The sequence below is a fragment of the Dasypus novemcinctus genome, chromosome 9 (genome assembly GCF_030445035.2).
Source record: "Dasypus novemcinctus isolate mDasNov1 chromosome 9, mDasNov1.1.hap2, whole genome shotgun sequence".
Classification (NCBI taxonomy): Eukaryota; Metazoa; Chordata; class Mammalia; order Cingulata; family Dasypodidae; genus Dasypus; species Dasypus novemcinctus.
This window is the reverse complement of record NC_080681.1, coordinates 52,168,162-52,195,377: the sequence shown is the minus strand read 5'-3', so window position 1 is coordinate 52,195,377 and position 27,216 is coordinate 52,168,162. Positions and strand designations below refer to the sequence as shown.

The following is a 27,216-nucleotide window of genomic DNA, read 5'->3' as shown; positions in this document are numbered from 1 at the left end:
AAGAAAATTCCTTTTGAATCGATGTGTAAAACTGTGTTTCATTTTATAAAAGTCACTTTTGATGAAAAAGTAATAACTTTAATTTGGAATTTGTGTAGCTATCACCAAAGAGTCATGATGTCATGTAACTGAGACTCTGATGTCAGCATTGTACAATATTGTGTAATTTTTCTTGAGTTGTTTGTGCTCCTGATACCTGGTCTTTGGAGGTAACTAATGTATTATTTATTTGAACCTAAGATCTGGTGCATTCTAAATGGCTGTGATTTATCATGACTATTTCAGAATTGGATCCTGTGGCCATATGTTAATTTGACTAAAAGGAAATTCTGTTCTGTGTACTTGGATTTCATGCCTAAAACTTTCAGCAATAGTTTCAATGCTCTATTAATTAAAATAAGATGCTTCACAACTTTTCCACATAATATGGAATGTATTACATTTGAATTAAAATAGCTTACATTTGAATTAAAACCTTTAGAAGCTTTATATTTTCTGGTCTGGCAACCTTCATTTTTCCAATTTATACATCCCATTTGTGCTGAAGGAGTTGGAAAGGTGAGATTTACGGCCATCCCAACTGAGACAGTTAAGACTCTTGATTAAATGAGAGCTTGTTTGTGTATTCAAATGGAAAACTGTGTCTTGGCAAAATAAAATTTGCGTTAATATGTAGTGGCTTGTCTCCTAGTTTAGTGCAGTTTTCCCTTTCTTGGTAATCCCACTCTGCCAGACCATCCACATGGTGACTATAGGAGCAGCCATTTTTATATAGCACAGTCTTTTGGCAATGACTGATTGGACCAGGATTGGGCTTCTAAACCAAGCTATACTAATGATCCCCCAAACCACAGTTTTGATAGTTTGCCAGAAGGACTCATAGAACCCACCATTTTACTCATGGCTACAGTTTATTGTAGGGAAAGACTTCAGATTAAAATCAGCCATCGGAAGAAGGGCATAGGACAGTGACCATCATACGTACCCAAATGGAGTTTCCATTGTCCTCTTCCCTTAGAGTCATGGACAGCATTACTTTCCTGGTATCTTTGTGTGACAATGTTTGTTGGATTACCAATCTGGGAAGCTCACTGGAGCCTTGCTAACCAGAGTTTTTTATTTTGGCTTTAGCACATATTGCCCGTGTGGCCGACCCTTAGTTTCCAGGTATTGTGTAGGTGGAACTGATACTGTGGATCTGACCTTGGCTCTCCAGCAACTCCAGATTTAGAACTGATGTCACGTGGCTAAAAAAAAACATTATAAATCACATTCTTAAAGTGACTGGTAGCCAGGACCCCCAGGCAAACAAAGATACTCCCATCAGATATGACATTCCAAGAGTCTTAGAGGTCCTCTCCCAGTAGCCAATGACGAAGACCAGTTTCTCTTTTGGTAAGGTTAATTCTTTACTACATACCAAGTTCCTGTTCGAGTTGAATGTTATATGAGGCCTTAGGTTGAGCTTATTTTTGATTTAAATGTTATTGATATTTTCTGAAAAAATATAGCCTTAAGCATGGCAACCATAACAACTCACAAGTTTGAAATAGGACTTTTGAAACAATGGAAGGGAGCTTGTGTTTGTAAGTGTGTGAGTTCTGGTTAGTTCCAGGTCTAGGAAACCTCTGAGGGTGGACAGGGGTTTATAAATTTTATAGTCTTCTCACATGATTTTGATGCACAAGAATTTAAACCCAGTGATAGAGACCTTACCCTTCAGAAGATTACAATCAAATTAGAGAAATAGATGATGCATACGTGAAACAGTTGAATAAATATACAAGAAAGTCTATGCTTAAATGCCAAAGAATGCATTAAAAAGGACTGATAAGAATAGGTAAGTACTAAATAATTTAAGAAATAAATAAAAATGATTTGTATTTAGTGCGTCAATTCATATGGAAATTATGTTTTTAATGTGTAGGAGTTCTTAGAAATACTTTTTTCTTTTATATGTTTTTACCATTTACTCTATCCCCATTAAGCAATAACTTCCCCTCCCCCAGTCTCTGGGAACCTCTATTCTATTTTCTTTATGATTTTGCCTCTTCTAGATATTTCATGTAAATGGAACAAACAATATTTGTCCTTTTGTGACTGGCTTCTTTTACTTATATTATGTTTTCAAGGTACGTCCATGTTGTAATTTGTATCAAAATTTCATTCCTTTATATTACTGAATAATATCAATATGTATTCTTGGATTCTTGTGTAAACTAGATGTGTTAATATATAAACACACTTAGGACAATGTCAGACTCATACTGAGCACTCACTAATAGTTAGCAATTCCATTACTTCTATATGATCACTACTACTCCCATTATGATTTGTTTCCTGCACTGTGTGGACCCCCTGAGGACAGGTAGCCTCTCTTCCTTGTCCTTATATTCCCAGACCCCAAGCAAAATGTTTGGAAAATCAGCACTTAATAAATATGTGCTGAATGAAGAATGGACAGATTTGGATCTACTTTAAGCTCTCAAGCTCTTATGCATTCATTTTAAGAGTATTGTATCGATATTTTGTGGTATTAAGTATGATGGAAAAGCACTATAGGGGATTGAATCATATACCCCACAAATGACTTATTGAATCTTAAGCATATTTCTGTGAGTATAAACCAATTTCTAAATAGGACCTTTTGGAGATATTGTTAGTTAAGATGTGGTCTCATTCGATCAGGATGGGTCTTAATCCATACTACTGGAAAACTTAAAGAGATCTGGATACAGCCACTCAGAAGAAGCCCGAGAGGAGAGAGACATTGCCATGCAACAGAGGACTGCCATCACCAGAATGCTACGGACCCAGGAGGAAGCATGGCCTTGCCGACACCTTGAGTTTGGACGTCTGACCTTCAAAACCATGAGACAACAAATGCTTGTTGTTTAGGCTAACCTATTGTGTGGTATTTGTCATAGAAGTTCTGGCAAACTAAGACGAGCACCATGCCTTCCAAATGTTCTGTCATGTCAATGATGTGGAAAATGGCCACTTTAGAAGAAAGTGCTCATATTCTCAATGACCCATATTTCCCCCTCCCCCCAACTTTGCCTTCCTTATAGTGGGCAGGCTACCACACTTCCCTATCTACCTCCCTGCCTGCTCAGGGATACCCAAAGCTCAAGTCAGGCCCCAGTCATCATGTCCTACAGAAGACTGACCTCAGGGTCGAAAAAATGGTGAACATGGTAGCAAGGCTGATAAGAAGAGGGAGAGAGAATGTGGTGACATGCCAGCTGGACACCTGAGCCCCCTCTCAAAAGAGCATCTTGTTCTGTCCCATCTGGCATCCTCAGAGGGAAAGTTAGAATGCATTTATCAATGTGACCCTTGCTACTACTTTTATGTTTTAAAGGAGGAAGGAAATCAACAATGGGAGTGAAAAATAATGAAAATGCATATGTGTGTTTTCTCCCAAAGAAACCAAAAGCATTTCCAGAGCTATATTATCCAATGCTGCTGATTTCATGCTTCAAAGAATTGAGAATAAATACCTGGCAGTAAGTACTAAATCTGTGTGTGGTGACTGACAGATTAAGCACTAGGGACATTAAAGGAGATTAGACCATGGACCTCCGAACAGTGACTGTCAGTGTTATTTTCCATTTTGGAATTGAATGGAGTTGGCTTTATGCTTCTCACCATACCAGGGCTATTATATTCTCCCATTTTGGTTCCTACATTATTTCTCTCCTTAGAACATCATTCATTTATTCAAATAATATTTCTGAGATCCTTTCATGTTATGGCTTGGTACTAGCTGCTGAGAGGGATGTAAGGAAATGTGAGCTATGATCTTTGGATCCTAGAAGCTTACATTTCAAGACACAGAAAAATGAGACTATAAAATAATCTTACAAGGCCTTAGATGATGACAAAACAAGATGTAGTGAAAGGATCCTTTGAAGTGAGGGGAGCAGCACGGAACATAAGGCCACCTTTCAGGATGAACATAATCTTGCTGCTTCTGTTGCCAGAGACAGTCCAGTGCTGGTGGCTTTTACGTGTCCTCTAGGCTGTGGAATGCAGTGAGGGTAGTGGAAAGAGCGTAGTCTTTCTAGTTATTTCTGGATTTGAGTCTTGACCCTGCCATTTTCCATTTGTGTGGTCTTAGGCAGGTGACTTAATATTTTTTAGCAAAATCAAATCATCTGTACCCTTTAGAGATGTGTAGGGGTTAACATTAATGCATCTGTTTAGCAAAGTCCTGGCATTTAGATGACACTCAGTAGGTAGGACTGTTATTAACAATAATTGTAACAGTAAAGATATTTCTTTTGGGCCACTAAGCTCATACTTAAAGGATAACTTCCTGCATAACAAGTCCATTGTTGTTGTTCAGGTTAAGCCCTCTTTCTTTATATGACAGACTTAGAATTCCTCATTCCCCTAAATTATTATAGCAGCATTGGACAGTATATCCTGGAGAGCTACTTTCTCTTTTGAGAAGGAATGTGTTGTTTTATATTTTATACCATTGAGATCTCTTAAAAATTCCCACTAAAGTGAGCCTCTGATGACTTTCTTTAATATATTTTGATAGAGTTGTCAGTCCAATACTTTGGGCTCCAGGTTCTTTTCTCTGTCATTTTAGGAGCAACAAAAAATTATATTTGAGTTGCTGTGCTGAGTATTTTACAGGATTTATCTCATTTAATTCTCCCAACAGTTCTGTGAGGTAGGTATTATCCTCATTTTCCATATTGGGAACCTGAATCCCACAGCCAGCCAGCGAACAGTGAGGATGGGATTTGGACTCCAGCGATCTTGCTTCTCAACGCTGTGCTGCCTCACTTGCTTTCCCTCCTGAACACCAAACCTGGGCCTATGCTGCCTTGCTGTCTGCATCCTGTGCTCTGGCATGTATGTGGTTTAGCACCATTTTGAAGAATATACAGTAGGGTGGTAACCTGCTTCCACCCCTATTCAAATTCAGGCTCAAGACTGGATGTTAGATTTATCTTCTCTCTAGTATTGATTCCCCACAGCCCATGTTCTTTACTGTCTATTACATTTTCACCTCAAATGCTCCAAAATGCCTAAAACATTAAATGGCCTTGGAAGCTGCTTTGTGTAGGTGCTCTACCATTCTTAGACCTGGGCTCTGCTCTAGCACCTCCACCCCGAAGGATGAGGAGTCCACAGGACCTAGGAGGTGGCCATGCCTTCTAGCCCCAGAGACTGATGACTCCTAACTCTAAAGGCCCCTGCCCCATCTCAGGACCTGCCAGGACCTTTCCCTGGGTGCTTCCTCCTGAGAGCTGACTTTGCACTGATGCTGGGCTGAAGGAATATCAAGGAGGCTATTGGGATGGAATGTGGACTGAGCAGGCTGAGTTGTTTTGGAATTTATGATTCCACTCTTCCTCTATTAAGAACAATAAGTACATACATATATTAAGGGCTGCAGCTACGCAGGAGGGAGCCAGGGCTGGGAAGAGCAGAGGGCAGCCTACCAGCTCCTTTGGAATTTTTGTCCTGGGTCCTGCAAATGTTAGGGACAAGACTGTGTAGGACAGTGATCCTTGCCTAGATGCTACTTTTCCTATCTCAATATTTTCTTTCCTCTTCCTCCTCTAGATCTTGATCCATTCTTTGTTCCTCCACAAGATTGTAATGGTGATTTCCCCCCCCCCCCCCCATAGTCTTTGGTTTTCCGAAGAAGTTCTGGGCATCTAATGAGATGAATAAGAGAGTAAAAGGTGTGTGTGGGGAGGGGCAACCAATGAGCTGTAGCTCCTGCTTGACTCAACTAGAGCACCAATACTTTTATCTATATTTTCTGTGTGTGGGATCTTAATATTTATTTGAAGAGCATGCTGCCAAAAAAAAAAAAGTTTGAAAATAATTCATCCAATGATGGATGATTTATATTATATAGATATATGTTTCATATATAAAAACCCCTTCTTAGATTGACTAGGCAACTTGTAATTCAGTATTTGTTAACATTTAATATATTCAATGAATATTTATTGAACACCTGCTATGTGCCAGGGCCTCTGCTAGAAGCTCAGAAAAAGTAGTGAGTAAAACAGGCAAAATCTCTATCCTAGAGCTGATGTAACTAGTGTGGGAGAAACACAAATGTAAACAAGTGAAAGGTGATTTGTCTAGGGTGGTGGTATGTGCTACAGAGAAAAATACAGCAGAAAAGAGATATGAGGATTATGTATTAGGAAAGTGCATAGAGTGTAATTTTGTTTAGGGAGATCAGGGGCAGCTCTGCAGAGAAGTTATCATTTGAGCAAAGCCCTCAAGGAAGTAAGGGCGTGGTCATGTGGAGACCTAGTGTTCTGAGTAGAGGGGATGGCAAGTAGAAAAGCTCTGGTACATTGAAAGGAAACTTCTGGTCATGGTAATGGTTCATTTATGCAGTTGGCATCTCAAATAAAGTCTCTGATTGTTGTCTTTAAGGCAGGACCTTCTCAAAATCTCCCATATCCTGATTCCCTGTCTTTCCAGCCTGACTTCCCACCCTGCCAGTATCACAGTCTGTACTCTAGCCACACCTGGGTGGTATTCATATTCTCTATCTTACCCAGCCTCTGTGACTTGTCCTTTTCAGCCTCTGGGTCTTTGTACTTAAAATTCCCACCATGGATTCTTCCCTGACTCTCCCAACTCAGCACAAAGTCTTCCTCCCCTGAAATCTGCAGCACACTCTTATTTGGGCTTGCCATATTTCAACTTCAGTCGCAGTATTTTTGTGTGTCCATGGTGCATTTTCTCAACTAGACCACATGCTTCAGATGACTGTATCGGGGCACAGTGTTTGTTTCTGTGCCCTGGCTGGATCGCTGGGCATGGAGAGAGAACGCAGGTGTTTTTGATAGTTGAGTGACTTTGAGTATCTATAAAATAGGGTTAGCAGAAGACCTTATCTCACACAGTTAGTGTGAGGATTAAATGAATTCATGTATGCAAAATGCTAGCACATAGCATTCAATCAATGGTAAGTATTATTTAATTTGGTGGTTGACTGAATAACCAATGATTTTTTAATACCTTGATAGCAGTTTTCCTATTTAATGTATAAAATGGGACAAAATCAAGTCTTGAAAAAGTCAAGCAATTTTAAAATGTTAAATGAATATGAAAGTACTGTTTGTAAAGGGCTTTATAAATTTATGTCAGTGCACATTCATGTATTGGGCTTTCTGATAAAGTAGAAAGAGGACTACACTTGAAATCAGAACTGCTTTAAGCTCTAGCCCTGCCTCCAACAACTCTGCCACCTTGAATAAGCACGTAGTTCTCAAAACCTCACATTTCTCATCTGAAAAATAAGTTATCCTTCCCTAATGTACGTTTTGATGATCAGTAGGACAATACTCTCTATATGAAAGGGTTTTCTATATGAGGGGTGATACAAGCACTGTTATGACATGCCTACTTTAATATCGAAAACTCATCAAAGGCAGTATGGTAGTTTCCCAAAAAGTTAAATATAGAACTACCATCTGACTTGGCAATTCCACTTCTAGGTAGATGCCCAAAGAATGTGCAAACAGCGTCTCAAACCCTGTGCAATTGTGCCCCAGTGTTGACAGCAGCATTCTTCACAATAGCCAAAAGGTAGAAAGAGGCCAAGTGTCCATCAACAAATATTATTTAATATTTGTTGTGAAACATACACACAATGGAATATTATTTGGCCATAAGAGAGAATGAAGTTAGGAACATGTAATATTGAGGAACTTTGAAAACATTATGCTCAGTGAAATAAGCAAGGCACATAAGGACAAATGATGTATGATATCACTTCATAATAGATGACTAGAAATAGCAAATTTACAGAGATATAAGAGGTTAGAAGTTATTGGGAGTAGGGGAAAGAAGGGAAGGGGGTGTGTTTGTTTGGAAAAAAAAAAAAACTGAAGGTAACAGCCAAACATTTGGTTGGATAACTAGAGTTTATAAAATATTTTCACATAAAAGCACCTTACTCCAAGTGAGGTACAACCACTTTGTGAAGTAAGTGGTATCAAACCCCATTTTACAGATGAAGATTGTGCTGCATAGAGAGGTCCTGTCACCTACCTAAAGTCTCACAACCCAATAGAAGCAGAATGGGGAATCAAATCATGAGGCTTTGCCTTCCAGGGTCTGTCCCTTACAGTGAAATTGCTGTTCTGGATGTGGTCCAAGGGCTCTGCAGGGGACTTGAGTGTAAGAATAAGGGGTTAGATCTCAAAAGGCTGAGAGTGGGCCCAAGTGTGACTCCATCATATGCAGATTGGAAAAGGTAGGGTAAGTGTTGCACCAATCTCCGGACTCCTGTCCTGGCCTGAGATCTGCTGAGTTCCCCTTAGTCCTCACTTAGCAGGATTCTCTTTCCATCATGATGATGGAATTTTCTAAAGTAATTGTTGGCTTACTTTTTTTTTTAAAACATCTTCTTCACCATTTTCCAATAATACTGTTCTTGGAGTAATAGGCATCATAAAGATTTTGCACATTAAATTGCCTCTTTTGTTGTGTTTGTATTCTATGAGCAACCCGCCTCCCTCCCCACCAGTCCCCAAGTTCTCTGGACACAATTAGTACTGATAAGGATTTCACAAAATTTCTCTCTCTCTCTCTCTCTTTTGTAGCTCTCAAAGCTCTTGTATTTATTGGCTCATTTTGCTCAAATACTGGAACTTTCTAGGGCCTTTCATTATTTGATCTTGCTATTCTCAAAGACTTCTTAGAATTTGCCAGCCTAATACTCTTGAGGTTCACTTGGTATTTTGCTAAGTTACATGTCTTGAGGGTGGTTTCCTGATGTTGTGCCCGTTGAAATCTGCTTCCTCCAAGGTCTGATGCACTTCTAGTGCTGCTCGAAGAAGCTGAGCTTGTGCTGTGACAAAAGCATGGCCTTTTTGCTGTATTGTATCACAGTGGCTCATGAGGTTTCACAAGCTTCATCTTTTCCTTCAGAACACCTCATATGTTTGTGCAGACAGTACCCTGATCAAGGGTTCTGAGACAACGGGCAAATGAGGGCATAATGCCAACCTGTGCCTCCCAAGCCAGGCCTTGCATTGGTGCCGGGCTGTGTCCTCAGAGGGGAAACTTCTACTAAGTCACACAAAGCTGCTGTCTGGACTTGAATTTAGCTGGATATCTCCAGGGGAGAATGTGGAAGAAGGCGTGGTGGTATTTTTTCTGGGCAAGAAAGATCTACTCACTTACCTGATGTTTTGAAATTCCCCCAGATGAAGCCATTAGAGACTCAACAATTTGGTTTAATGTTGTTAAAGGACCCACTTTGCATTTGGTAGCATTTTACATGCCCAGGATGATTTATTTTGTTCCACCAATTATTCTTTAATTTGTAGAGGACTTGCAGTCCAAGCTACAGAACAGATCTGATTTCAGCCCATGTAGCCCCTGGGTTACCCTTGCCTGCTTAGCCTTCCCCCTAGAGAACTGTCCTGGGGTTTATTTTGGCTCATAGCTTTGAATCAGAATTTTTGTCCTTCAAGTTATATTCAAGCTGCACAGCGCTTTAAGATAATCTTGTCCCCAGGAGGCTCCGAGCAGCCAGCCTCCATTTTCTACCTTGTTTGGCCAATGCCCAGAGCAGTCCCACTTGAATTAGTGCTGCATTTTATAGAAGACAGACAATATAGTGACTTGGCAGTCTTCTTTGCCATGCTGTGGTTATATCTGAGACCTCTGTGTAGCTTGTTTAGCTTTTTTTTTCTTCCCTTTTCCTGACATGGATGCTGGATATTGCACTTCCATTTAGCAAATGTTTATTGATGGTGCCCTTAGTTCTGAGATCTATGCCCTGAATGTTAGCTATATTGAACTGAATTTATTATCTATTAGCCTGCATACCTGTACTTACATAGTCTGTCTTTCTGTATTCACCCTTACTTGTTGGGCTTCCTCATTTAAACATATCCAGTGGTTACTAAAATGATATTTCATTTATACCTTTTCTGTCCGTTTGGGCCCATGCAACCATGGTGAAGACTTCATTTCTACCCTCAGAAAAACACCCCATTTAGCAATAATTACACTTTGGATCTTGCCCCTTAGACAGCTTCCTAATTGTTATATCCAAAAATTTAAGCTTCTCTTTTGGAAGCTGCTCCTGTATGTTAAATCTAGTGAAATGCTTCCAGACAATCTCATTTCGTTAAAATTAAATTGGCATTTTCTGGACTGTGTTTGTCCCACAGGCAGCGTTCTCGAAGGGCTCTGGCAGCCTGGGCCCCCAGCCTGTGCTTACAGTAATCATGTTGATTTTTAATCAAGAGCCTCATTTTGGCATCCTCCCGTTTTTTGATCATTTGAAAAATACTTCCTGATGGCTTGGAGTTTAGATTAACCAGTGCTGGATCATGAAGAGGAGTTGGAAGCCTTAGTTTCTGGGGAAAAATACCCAATTTGAATATAATATTAATGGGCAATTTTGGTAATGATGATAATGAGGAGGATGATTTGATTATCAGCCCTGAACCTCTAATATTTAGGGATCGTTAGGATTTATTTCCACTTCTACCATGCAATGTTGAAGAAATTCAACAATTGATTTTTTTTTTTTTCTGGAGTAAAAGTGATTTCCTTGAGAAGAGGATGTTTTTCAGACCACAGCTAATACACTTTGAAATGCAGGTGCATGATAAAACAAATGCAGATTCCTTGGGGATTAATCATAAAATGCATCAGTGCTGTTATAAGGAAGCTCATTAGTTTAATGAAATAAGAGCCACTTTCTTGGTTATGAATTTCCCATTTACTATTTCATTATTTACGGGCTGGGCTAGATAATATCATGGATACTCCTGGTGGTCTAAGACATAAGCAAGGAGAAAGAAAACAGGTGAGACTTACATAGTAAACCAAGCAGTTCTGGCCTCTTTTGTACTTGGAAACATTTGATAGTTAAATTTACTGCATATACATGAAATGAATAATTGAATTCTGACTTTATTAAGACTGGCCTATTATCCAAAGAATTCAATTTAACGTTAGTGGCAGAGAAAATGCTACATGTTAAATGCTGCTTCCTTTTCTTCCTGGGCATGCAGCTAGAATTGCATATCTCACTCCTACTTGCACTTGGAAGGGTCATTGGTTCAATTCTGGCCCATGGGTTGTGGTGGGAATGACATATGTCACTTCAAAAGCTTGTTCCTAAATACATTCTTACATGATCTTCCACAATTTCCTTATCCACTAGCTAGATGCAGAAGATACAACAGAAAATCTAGTGGATGGTGGAGCCACAAATGGAAGCAAACCGGGTTCCTGAAACGCTGCATGAAACAGAGTGCCTACCCCTCCCCTATCAATCACATGAGACTGATGTAATCTGAGGAAGAAATAAACCCTTATTGTATTTAAACGACTGAGATTTGATTTGAGGGTTGTTTGTTATACAGTAGTTGATGTTATTATAATATAATGAAGTTTCATTATGGTTTAGTTTCTCAGTATCATTATGCTGAAAAATATTTGAACTGAAAGCAAAGAATGTTACAACTAAATTTACCTCTGACAGTTTCTGACCTATTAAAATCTATTGCTCTCTCTCTACTTATTCCTAGTAGAATCACAGGGATGTGCTAACCCACAGGTTAAGTGAGCCTTTGCCTGACATCATGTTAAGTCGCATTAATATTAAAATAACAAGTAAATACAGTCTTTTAGAGGTGAGTTGTACCAGGCGTCTATTCTGCCACAATCTTTTACAGGTGAGTAGTGCCCGAAGCCTGACTTCCTTGGGTATAACCTAACAGATGAGGTCATCTGTCTCTGGCAACCACCACTATCTGATTAAGAGAAGGTAGGCACAGTTCAGGGATGTGACAGCAGAGACAAATCACATGAAATCCAAGTATGATCACTCGCTAATTTGTTTTAGATCCTAAGTGAATGCTTTCTATTTATGACTATATAAATGATCAACCTGCCTTATAGGATTGTTTTGGAGAAAAAGGATTTAAATGTAATTGAAAAAAAAAAGGAAGAATAAGCAATGACTAGAGGACATGAGAGTGAGTTTATGAGGTTTTTGGCCTTCTTTTCTTTAACTTTTATTTTTTGTAAAAATAAACTATTGTTAGAGGAGTTTTAGATTTACATAAAAATTATACCAAAAGTGTAGGGGATTCCCATATAACCCCCTCCACACCCACACCCACACACATAGTTTCCCCTATTATTGACAACGTACATTAGTGTGGTACATTTGTTACAATTGATGAACCAATATTGAAGCATTGCTGCTGACCAAAGTCTATAGTTTACATAATGGGTTATACTTTGTGCTGTACAGTTTTATAAGCTTTGACAAACGTATAATGTTATGTGTCCATCATTGAAGTCATTTCATAATCTAGATTCTTGTAGTCATGTGCTGCCCAGTATAGCTGTGACTAGCCATATGTAGCAATGAAAATGAAATTGAATTAAAAATTCAATTCTTCAGTGGCACTAACCACCTTTTGAGTGCTCAATAGCCATAGGTAGGTAGTGTCTACTATATTGGACAAAACAGATATAGAACATTTCTATCACTGTAGAACATTCTATTAGGGAGCTACCTTTGATATTTTTGTCTTCTCATGATACAACTGAATTTCCAAATTTTCCCACTTCTCAAATATTTAAAAGCACAAGGCCATTTCTTTAAAGCAAATAGGATGTTTTTAAGATTTTTGCAGTATAAATTCTGAAAAACGTTCTGGAACAGATCATTAAAAGGATGATTTTCTCTGTATTCATGAAAGCAAGTTGTGGTAGTTAGAAGCCACCAGGGTTCACTAAGTTTAAGTTATGGAAGAGTTGTGTCATTTCTTTTTGACTGGCATAACAATCTAAGCTTCAAGTGAGGAAAATTTTTGGGGTCTGTTTTCTTCATTGTTGAGTTCCCCTGTATTTTCAGTTCTTGGCAACAACTATATGTGAAATAAAGTTGGTGCTGTTAAGTTTTGATTTTATAATGATAAATGAGAAAAGTTATGTGTTACTGCCTCCCTCCACCCCTTCTCCCAGCCGTTGTTATCTTCCCCCTCCAGCCATTGCGGTCCTTCCCGCCAGTCCCGCCCACATTGCTAGCATATAATCTGCCTCCTTCCTTAGACACTGCTTACCTCATAGCCCTCCGCCCACTTCCACCTACCCTCTACCACCCTGTAGCTAGCCCACCCTAGCTCCAACCCCTCCCTCCACCCAACCCTATATAACCAAGTGTACTTCCGCAATAAAGCAGACCTGTTCCTGCGCTCAGGCGGTCTCCGTGGTTCCTTTTTAACCGCGCGTCCCCCAAGCCTGGAAGAACTGGTGCTCCTTTCAGGAGTACCTCCCGCCGGTGGTTAGGCAGGAGCGAGCCCCCCCTGACTCTTGGGCATAAGCGAGGCCGAGCCCTCGCTCCAGACAACATTACAACATTTGGCGCCCAGCGTGGAAGCTCCTCCCCCGGCCCCTCTCTGCTGCTGCTGCTGCTGCTGTGAATCGGACGGCCCATCCTCGTTCTCCAGGTAGGGACCCCTCGCCGTCGTCCTGTCTCTATTTCAACATGGGCACCTCTCTATCTACGCGTCAAGCGCCGCAAGTCAGGGCCCTCGCCGTCCTGCTCGACACCAATGGAGTCCGTGTTTCTCTGCGGCAACTCCAAAAATACTGGGACCTTCTGCTCCCCTTTAATCCGTGGCTCGCCACTTGCCAACTCTGGAGCCCAGACACATACTCTCGACTCATAGATCGAGTCGCCTCTGCAATGGAGCATGAAAAACGCTCCTTCCCGCCAGGCCTCTTACCCGTTCTAGTCGCCATCCGCGCCTGTCTCCTCGGTGCCCCATCCGAGACTATTCATGAGGCTTCTCTCAAGCAGCCTCTAGACTGTAATCCCAATGAGTCCGCCGACACTGACTCTCTGTCTGACCAACTTGCGGCCGCCCTCGAGCGTGAGCCCCCCCGTCCGAGCTCCCCGCGGCACACAGAGACCGCTCCTGCGGCTCCCCAAAATGGCGAACTTCCACCTTCTTCCTCCACCTCTGCCCAAAATGGCGCACTTCCGGCTTCTTCTTCACTGGGACCGGAGCCTGCCGGCGGGAACAAAGGCGTTTCTTCCCGCCTTTACCCGCCTCTTCCTGCCCTGTCAGCATCTGGCTCTGCCCCGGAAACTGTACGGTCGCCATCTTCCGCTAAACCGGAAACTTCCCCCACGCCATTTTGTTCACAACCGGATGCAGTTACTCCGCCATCTTGGCCGGCGCCCAGAAGTGACGCAGTTACTCCGCCATCTTGGCCGGCGCCCGGAAGTGACGCAGTTACTCCACCATCTCGGCCGGCGCCCGGAAGTGACGCAGTTACTCCGCCATCTTGGCCGGCGCCCAGAAGTGACGCGGCCACCCCGCCATCTTGGCCCGGAAGTGCCCCGCCGCCATTTTGTTGTCGTCAAAATGCTGCCCGGCTGCCATTTTCTCACTTATTTTCCGCTTATCCCTCGCCACCACCGTATGGCAGTAGCCCTCCACCTACTCCTAGCGAGGCACCCTCTCATACCCCCCAGCTTTATCCACTAAATCTACAACCTACGCTGCAACGACCTCAAACTTGGCTGCCCTTCACAGCGGAAGAAGTTAAAACCCTCCGCAAAGCTGTTAAAGAAGATGGAGTCGGCAGCCCTTATGTAACGCAGCTCCTTGAAGAGCTGGCAACTCAACTCGTTCTCCCATACGACTGGATTTCCCTGGCCCGCACCATCTTAATGCCAGGCCAGTTTCTTGAATGGCGAGCTCACTACCAAGCAGCCGTTGACTGGCAAGTAGTAGAAAATGCCCAAGCTGGTGTCTTAGATCCACCTGATGCGTATACGGGGATCAACAACTACGCGGACCCTCGTCCATATCTACACATTGACCCAGGATTTTGGCACCGGGTAAAATTCCTCGTCCACCGGTCCTTTTCTCTGGTCTCCACCAAGCAGCCCACCAAGCTCGCACAACTGCTTCAAGACTCCAATGAAACTTTCCCAGCATTCGTCGCCCGCGTCCTGGAAGCTTGCCAGCGGAAAATTTCTAGTGAAGACGCTCAGTTCGCACTCGCCAAAGAGCTCATCATAGATGGATGCCTTGCGCCCTTCCGGGCTGTGGTCCTCCCCATACGTGATAAAGATATCCACGAATGGGTTCTCGCCTGTCGCGACGTTGACCCGCAAGTCAAAACGCTCACTGCTGCCTTTGCTTCTGCCATGGCCGTTTCATCTACTCCCACCTCCGTCTGCTTTCGGTGTGGTCAGTCCGGCCATTTCGTCCGTGAGTGCCCTCGGCCAGGCCCAGCACCCCGCTCTGCCCTACCACCGCGAAGACCAAGAGGCCCTTCTACGCCGTGTCCACGCTGTGGAAAAGGATATCACTGGGCTTGTGACTGCCGTGCCATCCAAAACTACCAGCAGCCTTTAAACTCCCAGCGGGGCAGGCCTCAGCCCCACCCGCAAGAGGTCCTCGAGAAGGCTCCCAAGCCATAATGTGGACAATGCCTATCTCCCGTCATCAAAAACCCTCATTAGAGCTTAAGATAAATGGGCAATGGCTCGATGGACTCTTAGATTCTGGCGCTGAAGTCTCCTGTATTCCCTTCGAAGTCGCTGCGTTCAATCACTGGCCCCTCGAGACTGGCCCTCAAGTCATCGGCGCCACGGGAGCCGCTACCTCCTGGAAAACATCCCAACCTCTGCATTGGAGTGACCGAGAAGGCCACGAAGGCCAAATTCGCCCACTCGTCCTCTCTTCAGTCCAAACCATCCTGTGGGGGAGAGATGTCCTCAGCCAGCTAAAAGCTCGAATCACCACAGAAGCCTTCTTAGCTGCGCTGCCCCCCCCCTTATAGGGGCCACTGCTCCCATCTCAAGACCTGACCCTATCCCTCTGGAATGGGACACAGAGGAGCCCATCTGGGTCGAGCAGTGGCCCTTGCCAGCTCACAAGCTACAAGCTCTCTCTGCCCTCGTCGAAGAGCAATTACAAGCAGGGCATATTGAGCCATCCACCAGTCCCTACAATTCGCCAATCTTCGTCATTAACAAGAAAAACACAGGCAAGTTCCGCCTTCTCCACGACCTCTGAGAAATCAACAAGCGTATTAAGCCAATGGGATCACCTCAGCCAGGATGCCCGCATCCCACCGCAGTCCCCCAGTATTTTCACGCGGCGACCATCGACATCAAGGACTGTTTTTTCTCTATTCCTCTTCACCCGCGAGACTGTCCACGATTTGCGTTTACAGTCCTACGCACCAACAACCAGGGCGCAGCGCTTCGATTCCAATGGCGAGTGCTACCGCAAGGTATGCGGAACAGCCCAACCATATGTCAGCTCTATGTCAACCATGCCATTGAGCCACTGCGCTCAAGGTTTCATCCAGAGCAAACATACATTCTCCACTATATGGATGACCTTCTCTAAGCAGCGAGCTCCAGCGCGCTCCTCAATGACCTACTCTCTGCAGTGATGACAAACCTTTCAAGCCTCTGACTTACCATGCAATCAGACAAAATAAACCTCCAACCTTCTTTTCAATTTTTGGGCTTTCATTTTCATCACTTCATTCAGCCCACAAGCCCACAAATTCATGTCTCTCACAAGATGACGCTGACTGAACTCCAACGACTTTGTGGACAAATCAATTGGCTTCGCTCGGCGCTGCCCATCACAACAGCGCAGATGCAACCCTCTTCGAGCTCTTGCAGACCAAAGACAGCCCACCAACTGCAGCCACCTGTAGCATCACCATCACTCCTGCTGCTCGAGAAGTCGTCCAGCAAGTTAGCGCCGCGCTGCAGCAGTGCCGCCTAGAGCGGTTCTCCCCTAACCTTCCAATTTTAGCCTTAGTTCTGCCAACGCCAATCACTCCCACAGGTCTCTTGTGGCAAGATGGCCCTCTCCTTTTTCTGCATACGTCAAAGAGCAAACTCCCGAAAATCTGCCCTTTTACAAGGGCCTGGATCGCGCTGGCCACTGACTTAGTACTTCTCTCCATACAAACGTAAGGCATCCCGCCACACACCATTGTTTGGCCTTTAGATGCAAAGGAAGTTACCTCCCTCATCATGAACAATGCCCAAATGCAAAGCCTGGTAGAGCTCTTTCGTGGCTCCTTTGACAACCACTATCCTCATCACCGATTGCTGCAGGGAATGTCTCAATTGGCGTTTTCCAACCCGTTCCGTCCATTGCCCGCACGGAACCCAATCCCTTCAGCCATCACTGCCTTCACAGACACCTCAAAAATGGCATTTGCAGCCATCATATACACTCCTAAAAATCCTGAGCCACGGCAACTGCTGTTCGCAAATGACTTTTCTGTTCAAGTAGGCGAACTTCTAGCTGTCGCTGCAGTCCTCAATCTCCACCCAGACCGGCCTCTCAACATCTTTACTGACAGTCTATACACTCTTCAAGTGTGTCGTAGCCTTCCACTTGCCACTTTCTTGCCAAGTGAATCAAACATCGATCGGGCACTCGCCTTTGTGCAGCGACTGCTTGAAGAGCGGCAACAGCCCTGGTTCATCGCTCACATTAGAAGCCATTCTGGCCTACCAGGGCCTCTGACTCAGGGAAATCACCTCGCTGACGCTTCCGTGTCCGCCCATCAGATAAACCCAGTCACTTTTCGAGAAGACTCCACCTATGAACCGCGGCTTGGAGACTTTGTCAACCAAGCCAAGCTTTTACACTCCCAGTTTCACTTCTCTGCACGGTCCATCCAGAAACTCTTTCCAAATATACCTATTGAAACCTGCAAGCACCTCGTGCGTGCGTGCCGGACTTGTGCGCCTTTGCTGCCACTTGGACCTTTGCAGCCTCAGGGCGTCAACCCCCGAGGTCTCTGCCCAAACTCGAGATGGCAATTAGATGTCACTCATGTCAGCGCCTTCGGCCGCCTCAAATATCTTCATGTAGCAATTGACACCTTTTCGCATCTGTGCTATGCAGTCCCCCTCGCAGGGGAAAGCGCCAAGCATTGCATCAAGGCGCTCCGCCAAGCTATTCTGTTCATGGGGGTCCCATGGGATCTCAAAACAGATAACGGGCCAGCATATCGTAGTGCTGCCTTTGCCAGCTTCGTGCAAATGTATCACATCACACATCACTTCGGCATTCCGTATAATCCACAAGGACAAGGGATCGTCGAACGTACTCATCAACAGCTCAAACTGCTCATTCAGAAGGAGAGAGCCTCCTCCCCCCACAAGGCCCCAACAGATGTTGTGACTGTCTGCCTCATTCACCACAATCTTCTAACCTTTGACAATCTAGGACTTTCTCCCACCCACAAGCACTGGGGGCCAATGTGGCAGCCTTCGCAAGTCCCCCTAGTCCATTGGAAAGACCCTGCCACCAATTGGCAAAATCCCGCTCCCCTCCTAGCACAGGGGAGAGGCTTTGCTTGTGTCTTTCCAGATTCTGAGCCGCAACCTCTCTGGATTCCTGGGCGCTGCATCTGGCCTGCCACTGACCCATTGGTCCCAGCAAGCGATCAGCACCCTAAGCCCTCAGTGAGAGATAACATTGACAGTGGATGTGGCCCAGATGTCGCACCATTCGCCCAGATCCAGCACCAGCCATCATCTAGAGACGCCTCCTCATAAAATGCATCTAACCCTTACCTCACCCCCTTTATCCCCCTCATGTCACCCGCTCGCCATGAGTGGAGAGCGAGGAGTTTTCTTTTCTTTTATCTCCACAGATGCTGCCTCGTCAAGTGATGCCTCTCTACAGCTTCGTGGCCATTCCCTGCACCCTGGCCTTCTTTGCCCTCTCAGCCGCTGCCAATCAGAATCACCGACCTTTCAACTGGACTCTCACTCAGTTTGACAAACTCATCTCCTTCAACGTAACTGCAGGTGCCCCCTCCTTTACCCTGCCCTTTTGTCAACTCGCCGGCTTCCGGCCCAAGTATCAAACAGCAAACCGGCGCTCCTTTGTCAACTGTGAAAAACCTGGCCCCACTCGCGAAGAGACTATAGTCTCGTCCGCCACTGGTTTTTATATCTGCCCAGCTTCCGCCATTGGTTGCCAAGACCCAACAAAATTCTTCTGCCCCTCCTGGGGCTGTGAAACTATAGCCTATGGCTGGCGAAATCCTCCTAACCGAGACTCCCATCTCTCTCTCTTAAGCACCACCTCCCTGCGAACCAACCTGGCCGCCAGCATCACGTTTTCAATCAAAAATCCCAATGATGACCAATGGTTGACTGGCCGCACGTGGGGAGCTCGCCTATATGCACACGGCCACCACCACGGCAGCCTCTTCACCATACAAAAGCGCCATGCAACCACTGCAACACGTCCCTCTGCAATAGGCCCAAATCGAGTTCTCAACCTTCCTAAGGCACCGCCGCCTCCTCCTTCTCCACCCCCGCTCCGCTCCACCTCGCCCACTCCCTCATCTGGTACCCCCCTTACCACTGCCTCCCTCAGCTCCCATGCTCCTAAGCCTCGCTTGCCCCCTACTCAGTACTCCAGTCCCCTCATCAAACTAATCAATGCCTCATACACCTCCCTAAACACATCTTACCCCAACCTCACTCGGAACTGTTGGCTCTGCCTCTCCCCCTCCCTTCCTCTCTATGAGCCTGTCGCCACCAACCTCTCCTTCAGCAAATCCTCCGAACAGAATCCCGCCGAATGCAATTGGAACGCCTCTTCTGTCCCCCTAACCTTTCAGTCTGTTTCCTCCACAGGACACTGTGTTCATTCTCGTCGGGGCCCTCACCCCTCCCTTAGTGTTTGCTCTGATTACTCCTCTCCCGACACTACTACCAGATTCTTAATTCCTCATAACACCTCTCAATGGCTTTGTACCTCCACTGGACTAACCCCCTGCCTCAACGTCGCCACCCTCGATGCTAATAATGAAACTTGTGTGCTTATCTTTCTCGCCCCTCGAGTCCTCTACCACTCTGACACTGACTTTTTCCGCCGTTTGCTGCGCAAACAAACCTCTCTCCACCTACTAAAAAGAGAACCAATCACTGCAGCCCTAACTGTTGCTTCCCTTCTGGGTCTCGCAGGGGCAGGCACCGGCATCGCTGCCCTCGCCACACAGTCTTCTGCCCTCTCCTCTCTCAGACAGGCCGTAGATGAAGACATAACCTATCTTCGCGAAGCTGTCAAATATCTAAAAGACTCTCTTAACTCTCTCTCCGAAGTAGTCCTGCAAAACCGTCGTGGCCTCGACCTCCTCCTTCTCAAAGAAGGAGGTCTTTGCGCCGCTCTTGGAGAAGAATGCTGCATATACGCCAACTCCACCGGCCTAGTCGAGGACAATCTGAAAAAAGTTGAAGAGGGACTAGAAAAGCGCCGCAAAGAGCGAGAAAACGCGAACTATTCTTCTAATCTTTTTCATGCCCTCCTCCCCTACCTCCTTTCATTTCTAGGCCCGCTCATTGTCGTCATTTTGATTCTCACTGTGGGCCCCTGGGGCATCAAGAGAGTGCTCAGCATTGCCAAAGATCAAGCCAAAGCTGTATCCAATGCAGTATTCAGCTCTTTCGTGCAGGTCCATTACCAACACCTCGCCACCGATGAGCCCCCTCCCCACCGTCCTCTTCGCCCTCTCCGCCTGCGAGACCTACTCTAGCCACTCCCTGTCATTTCCTTCCCCTCTAATAGGGGTTCTAGGGCATCGCAAGGCCGCTTCTCTGGCAAGGCTCGGTGTGCGTCTAGCGCCGGCACGCACTGACCCTGAGGGCTAATGCATGCATCCTGGCCAGATGCTATGTCATTCGTCCATAGCCAGCCAGTTTTGCCCCCTTACCCCTCGCCTTCCCCCGCCTATTCCCCTTTCCCCTCATTATTTCCTTCTTAAAAACAAAAGGAGAGCAATTGTTACTGCCTCCCTCCACCCCTTCTCCCAGCCGTTGTTATCTTCCCCCTCCAGCCATTGCGGTCCTTCCCGCCAGTCCCGCCCACATTGCTAGCATATAATCTGCCTCCTTCCTTAGACACTGCTTACCTCATAGCCCTCCGCCCACTTCCACCTACCCTCTACCACCCTGTAGCTAGCCCACCCTAGCTCCAACCCCTCCCTCCACCCAACCCTATATAACCAAGTGTACTTCCGCAATAAAGCAGACCTGTTCCTGCGCTCAGGCGGTCTCCGTGGTTCCTTTTTAACCGCGCGTCCCCCAAGCCTGGAAGAACTGGTGCTCCTTTCAGGAGTACCTCCCGCCGGTGGTTAGGCAGGAGCGAGCCCCCCCCTGACTCTTGGGCATAAGCGAGGCCGAGCCCTCGCTCCAGACAACATTACAACAGTTATGCTATCTTTGTGAAGAAATGGGGTAACAGGACAGCTGAGTGAATTCTAATTAGCTAAATGGCATGAGAGGCAGTTAGTTGTTGGAGCCATCATGTGACTTAGAATCAGATTTAGACTCATTTTCAATTCTTGGCTCTGTCACTTCACTACTTCCTGTATAATACCAGGTAGTTATTTCTTCTCTCTGAATCACTGTTACCTCATCTTACTTTGGGTATAATTGTATCTAATTCATAACATTGTTGTATTAAATCAGCTAATGTAAAATCTGCCATGAAAGTAGCCTGGATAGAGGTCTTTAGTGGAATTTTATGGGTTGGTTCTTTATTCCAATGTTTATATTTCTGATTTAGGTAAAGCTATATTGGTTGAATTTGTGTATGCCCCAAGCTGGAGTAAGTATCAGAATTCAGAGGGACCTCAGTAGATTGAAAAATAATGTGACTTACATCTGGTTAAAGAAACAATTGCCACAATGATCAGAAGAGTGTGTTGACTGGTATTTATAACTATCCCATGAGAAGGGTTGAAGAAAACAAAGTTTATTTTGGAGAAGAGTAGGAAGAGATAGCAGTCCTGGAAGTTGCTTGGTTGGTCTGTCTTAGGAGGCTGGATTTAGGTCCTCTCTCTGGCATATCAGAGGGTAGAATGAGGGCTGTGGAGAAAAAGCTTGAGGAGATGGATGTAGCGAAATGCTTGCTGACCACAGTGCTTTCAGAAGATGGCAGGAATGCTGGGCGCTGGAGATTTACAGATATTGTTGTGGATTTAAAGGGACTTAAACATTTATTGGTGGATCAACTACCAACAAGTTCCCTTTCCTCCCTGCCCTCACCTTCTACTCTCTTGCTTTCTCCTGCCTCAGCCTCACTAGTCTCATTGCTATTCTTTGAACCCATTGCAAGGTCTTTGCAGTTGCTATCTCTTCTGCTTTGAACACTTTTCCTCCAGATACCTTTACAATTTGTAACCACTCCCTTGATGTTGCTCAAATTATACCTCCTCTCTCAACTCCTTTTCCCCCTTCCTTTAAAATTTTTCTCTAACGTCATCTGAAATTACACACACAACACACACACATACACACTTGTATTCCTTTCTCTAACTCCACATGGACTAGGAATATTGTCTGCTATATCCTCAGTGCCTGAAGAATGGTGGGCTTTCTTTGGTGCTCAAGAAGTTGAGCCCCTATGAAATTGTTGAATAAATTCTATGGATCTCACCAGTTGTATTTTGAATTCCCAGTTTCAACCTGCACAAGCTTCCTATGAAGGAGACCAGTTAGTTTGAATCTTTGAAGGATAAATTAGTCATATGTGGGTAGACTATGCACATTCAAACATTTTAAAATTTTCTTTCTCCTATATTCTAAAGACAAACTTCTAGATTAGCAGTTTTTAAGCAACCAGTAAAAGAAATCCATTGTGGAGAGGAAATCCAAAACTTTACTGCAGTGTAATTTGTTTCTTCTGTGCCACTTCGTGTACAGTAAAGGTCAATAATGCACAGGAAAGTGAGGTTTAATTTCTTTGATGTGTAAAAATTAGTGCTTCGTCATCAACTACAGTTGCAGGAGGACAAATCACTGGCACATTAAGTTGTTCCTGCTACATAAATTACAAATCTTGTTAGGGAAAAAGTATTAGCATCATCCCTTGTTATTTTAAAAATGCCAACTCTGATAAACAGCCAGCCTTGGGCATATATTAAAATCCTTGAATTGTGCTAAAATAAATTCAGCCTTTTAAGATAACACCTCATTTTAATTTCATACATGATTAAATCTGTCAATTCAAAGGCCTTTTAAGATATAAGTTTTGTAACCATAATGCATAGTAGCCTTTAACTCCCTGTGGGGGGTAGGGGCAAAACTTAAGCCTCTTTCCAATTCTTTATTAACTTTCCTTTATTGACAGAAAATTTTAAGAAGTTCTCCATTACCTTGTTTTGTGTTCTTGTATATTTTTTCTCCAGGAGAGGAAATTGAATTGTGGTCTTAAATCCCTTTCATTTTTAGAAGGAGAATTTTAAAAAATCATCGTCCAGAGGAGGTTGAAAAGGCCTTGTAAATAAAATGTTTTCTCTCTATCATGATGAAATAGTTTAAAGGTATTGTCCAATATCCTGCAAAATCTTTATTCCTACATCTAGACAATGACTGAATTCTTCATTTAGGATAAATAGCGCCTCCTTACCCCCACTGAGAGTGTCTGCCTTTCAGCTTCCTTGAACTTGAGTACCTCGCTCTACAAACACAAATTTCAAGCGCCCTCCTGAGGTGAGTGCCAGTCCAGGCCCAGGATGCTAGCTTAGGCTGAGCAGCACTGCCACGTTTCCAGAAGGAGGCAGCCTCCACCCCATTTCTGAGACCTTGAAGGCTTGCATAGCTGTATTGTTTTGTTTTTTTTTTTTTTTTATTTTAAATTTTTTAATTTTTTATTGACTTTGTAATAATATTACATTAAAAATATATATGTGAGGTCCCATTCAACCCCGCTGTGTTGTTTTAACCAGAATCTCCTTTGAGAAGAAACTCAGTCAACAGATATTTCTTGAGTATCTTCTGCATACCAGCTTCTGTGGTGGGATCTATAGACACAATGGTGAGAAAAGCAGTTACCTTTTATGAAGTACTAGCCTTAAAGAACTAATGCAACATGTACATATTTTCCCTTGGAGACAGAGAAAGCTGTTCATCATTTTATGCAGAAGAAAAAAAAACAGGCATCAATATTTATCAAATATTTATCTACTCACCATTCCTTCCTCCCCCCTTCCCTCCCTCCCTTTCTTCCTTCCTTCCATCCACCTGTGTATCCTGATTCTTAGTAAGCAGTATATGGCAGATGTAAGAATTAAAGGTAGAGGTTTTAGAAAGAACTGTGTTTGAATCCTAATTCTGCCTCACAACAATAATATTATTGTATTATTATTTCTACCATTATCATTCTTGTAACTATTATTGTTAGTATGGGCAACAGTTACCTTGTACTTATGTTTATTAGTCACACCATGAGGCACTAAGCGATTTACACGCATTTTGCATTTAATCTTCACCACAATCCTATGATGTTAGGTATATTATTATCCCCATTTTATAGCTAAGGAAACTGTAACTTTTATGTATTATATTGCCCTAGGTCACTTAGTATAGAAGTGAAGGACTGAGACTAGCTTTGTAATTTGAACTCCCTGAAACTTGGTTCCTCCTGTGCAAAATGGGCATATACTAATTCCACTGTGGAAATTGACTGTGGTGTTTCAATTAAATTTAATACTTAAACAATTCGGTTCCTGGTGCTTGAAAACAGAAGTGCACTCATGAAGTATGGCCAATCCTGCTCTTCCTTCCAGTTTTTGGACTGAATAATCTGCTTCCTTTTATCTCCTTATCTATTTCCTAGTCCCTCATTTTAATTTGTAACTTCCATCTTCTCATCATCCTAGGAAACCAAAGAATGTACTGAGAACTCATGAAATCCCATGTGATCCTGTGGCAGGGGTGGAGTGGGCACATATGCAGAGCTCTGGACTTTTAGGTGTGAAATATCTGCCTGCTGCTTTCTGTCAGTGGTTGTTACAGCAAAAGCAGGTACTTAAGTGTGGGTGGGCTCCCTAGACCAAACTTTCCTTGTGCAAAGAAATAAACTCTCTCTAGAAGCACTCTGTGAGGTTTTTCCTGGGCATGAAGGGTACTGAAGAATGAAAGGGAGATTGGGTTTTCGTCAAATGTTGCTAAGGGTATGTTGGCAAATGGTATGAGGTAGCTGTGTGACTGGATGTGCTGAATGCGTGCAACACAGTATTATTTGATAATGTGCAATTTTCTGTCACTAAACAAAATCCCAGGGAAGTAAATGCCCCATTTGACACATATACTTGGTCACTACTAAACCAGTTATAGTTCTTGTGTTAAACAAGTCAAGACTGGAGAGTTGTGTTACCAGATTTTATCTAGGTTCTTGGCTATGCTGCAGAAATGAATTTTAAGAGCACGCTGGGTGAGTTAGGCCAGTAATTTATTCAGCTAGGAAGGGAAGAGAAATGGGAGAAAATAACAGAGCAGGGGTCCCAGGTAGAGAGGAAAGGGGTGAAAAGGGATAAAGAGGACTGATTTATAAGCTACAATTCTTCATTATAGATTATAAATCCCCAGGTTTACTTGTGGCAGAGGGAAAATGCGGAGGACAGTGCACAGAGGACAGGAATGGGTCCAGAGGCAAGAGAATAGGGTGAAAGAGCACTCCCGCCTCGAGGTTTGCTTTATAAACTATTAATTATTCCACCCCTTTGCTAATGGCAGGGGAGGGGTTCCAACTGTTTGCTGTTTTGATTGATTACCCCACCCATCAATCTTCTAGTGAGGACCCAATGATAAAGTCTCTAGGGAACATCTGGGGCTTTTCCTTGCATCCAGAAAAAGTCTTTGTTCTGGATAGCAGAATCCTGGGGGTGGGGGACTCTTCCAGCAGCCATCTTGGGGGTTACTGATGTCCACGTGGACTCTCTGCCAGGTTCCAGATCTGTCTATTAATTCCTTATCTTACCAGCCTGCTTCAGTTGTGTTTATAGAGACTGGAGGGTGGATCTGTATCTTGCTCTGGATTCACCAGCAATTGACCTTGTGCTTGTACATTCTCCTGCTGTGTCCCAGCTGTGACTAATTCCTGAGACTCATGATGATTGTTATAGAGAAAGTACATACCAGCTAATGAAGAAGCAACTTAATATTGTTATTTGTAAACACCATTTTGGCTTGAAAAGCTACAATGGCAAATTATGCTAGAGTAGAAACACTTTTTCCCAATTGATTATCTTTGATCATAATTTTCTCTTGTTTTTGAGAATTCTTGGATTCACATTTCCCAGGAGCTCCCTTAAATCAGAAGCATGAAGGATGGTAACACTTTCTCAACTTTTTGTCTTGCAACTTAATAGTGTGATCAAAGGTAATTTCTTGAAGAGCTACTTAGCCTAATTTTGATTTTTTAAGAGAAAAAATTAGTGTTGGGGCATGCTCATTATATAAGAAAATTCTCATTGTTTATAGTTGTTCTTTAAAGCCAACCATTTTAGTCAGAATAAAAGCATTTTAGGAATTTGGTTCATGTTTATGTTATCTCATCCCTGCATCATGATTAATTATGGCATTCAATCCACTTAGCTAACATTTGAGTGCCTACTATATGCCAGGTAATGGGGCAAATCAGGCCTTCGCAGATCTTATAATCTACTGAAGGGTATAAACAAGTAATACATTAATTATAATTTAAGACTAAATAAGTGAGGGAAGTGGATGTGGCTCAACTGATAGAGCATTTGCCTACCATACAGGAGGTCCAGGGTTCAAACCCAGGATTCAAACCCTGGCGCACATGCAGTGCTGCCTTGTGCAAGGAGTGCCCTGCCATGCAGGGGTGTCCCCCATGTCGGGGAGCCCCACGTGCAAGGAGTGCCCCCCTCAAGGAAAGCCGACCTGTGTGAAAAGCACAGTCCATCCAGGAGTGGTGCCCCACACATGGAGAGCTGACACAGCAAGATGACACAACAAAAATATACAGATTCCTGGTGCCGCCGAGAATACAAGTGGACACAGAAGAACATACAGCAAATGGACATAGGAGAGCGAACAACTGGGGGAGGGGAAGGGAGGGAGAGAAATAAATTGAAAGAAATCTTAAAAAAAGACGAAGTATTATGGTCAGGGAAAGCACTATGAGAACATATTAGGGTGGCCTATCTCTGACTTGGAAGATCTAACTTCTACCTTGGAAGAAATGGGGTTTAAGCCAGGTCCTGAAGGAATACTGGTAGTTAACCTGGCGAAGCTGGTGGAATGGGAGGATTGAATGAAGGGAATAGTATAAACAGATGCCTGGAATTGGGAGCAAGACCCTGGTGTAATTGGGGTCTTCTTTCTCTCAGAGATATTTA

At 43.9% G+C, this 27,216-nt stretch overlaps 1 protein-coding gene across 10 annotated transcripts in view; it reads left to right on the top strand.

Annotated features, from left to right (window-relative positions):
• Window positions 1-27,216, top strand: part of ST6GALNAC3 (ST6 N-acetylgalactosaminide alpha-2,6-sialyltransferase 3) — a 626,194-nt gene that overhangs the window by 139,933 nt on the left and 459,045 nt on the right. For 5 of the 10 annotated variants that reach the window (XM_058303342.2, XM_071217372.1, XM_058303344.2 and 2 more), the window contains one exon: window positions 11,192-15,495. The exons of 1 other annotated variant lie outside the window; for it this stretch is intronic. In XM_058303342.2, the coding sequence (XP_058159325.1) occupies window positions 13,532-15,484 (1,953 nt within the window). In that variant the 5' untranslated portion in view covers window positions 11,192-13,531 and the 3' untranslated portion in view covers window positions 15,485-15,495. Of the gene's footprint in view, window positions 1-11,191; window positions 15,496-18,705; window positions 21,113-27,216 lie in introns of those variants that run through there. 4 more of the 10 variants (XM_071217374.1, XM_058303349.2, XM_058303347.2 and 1 more) reach the window with 2 other exon arrangements.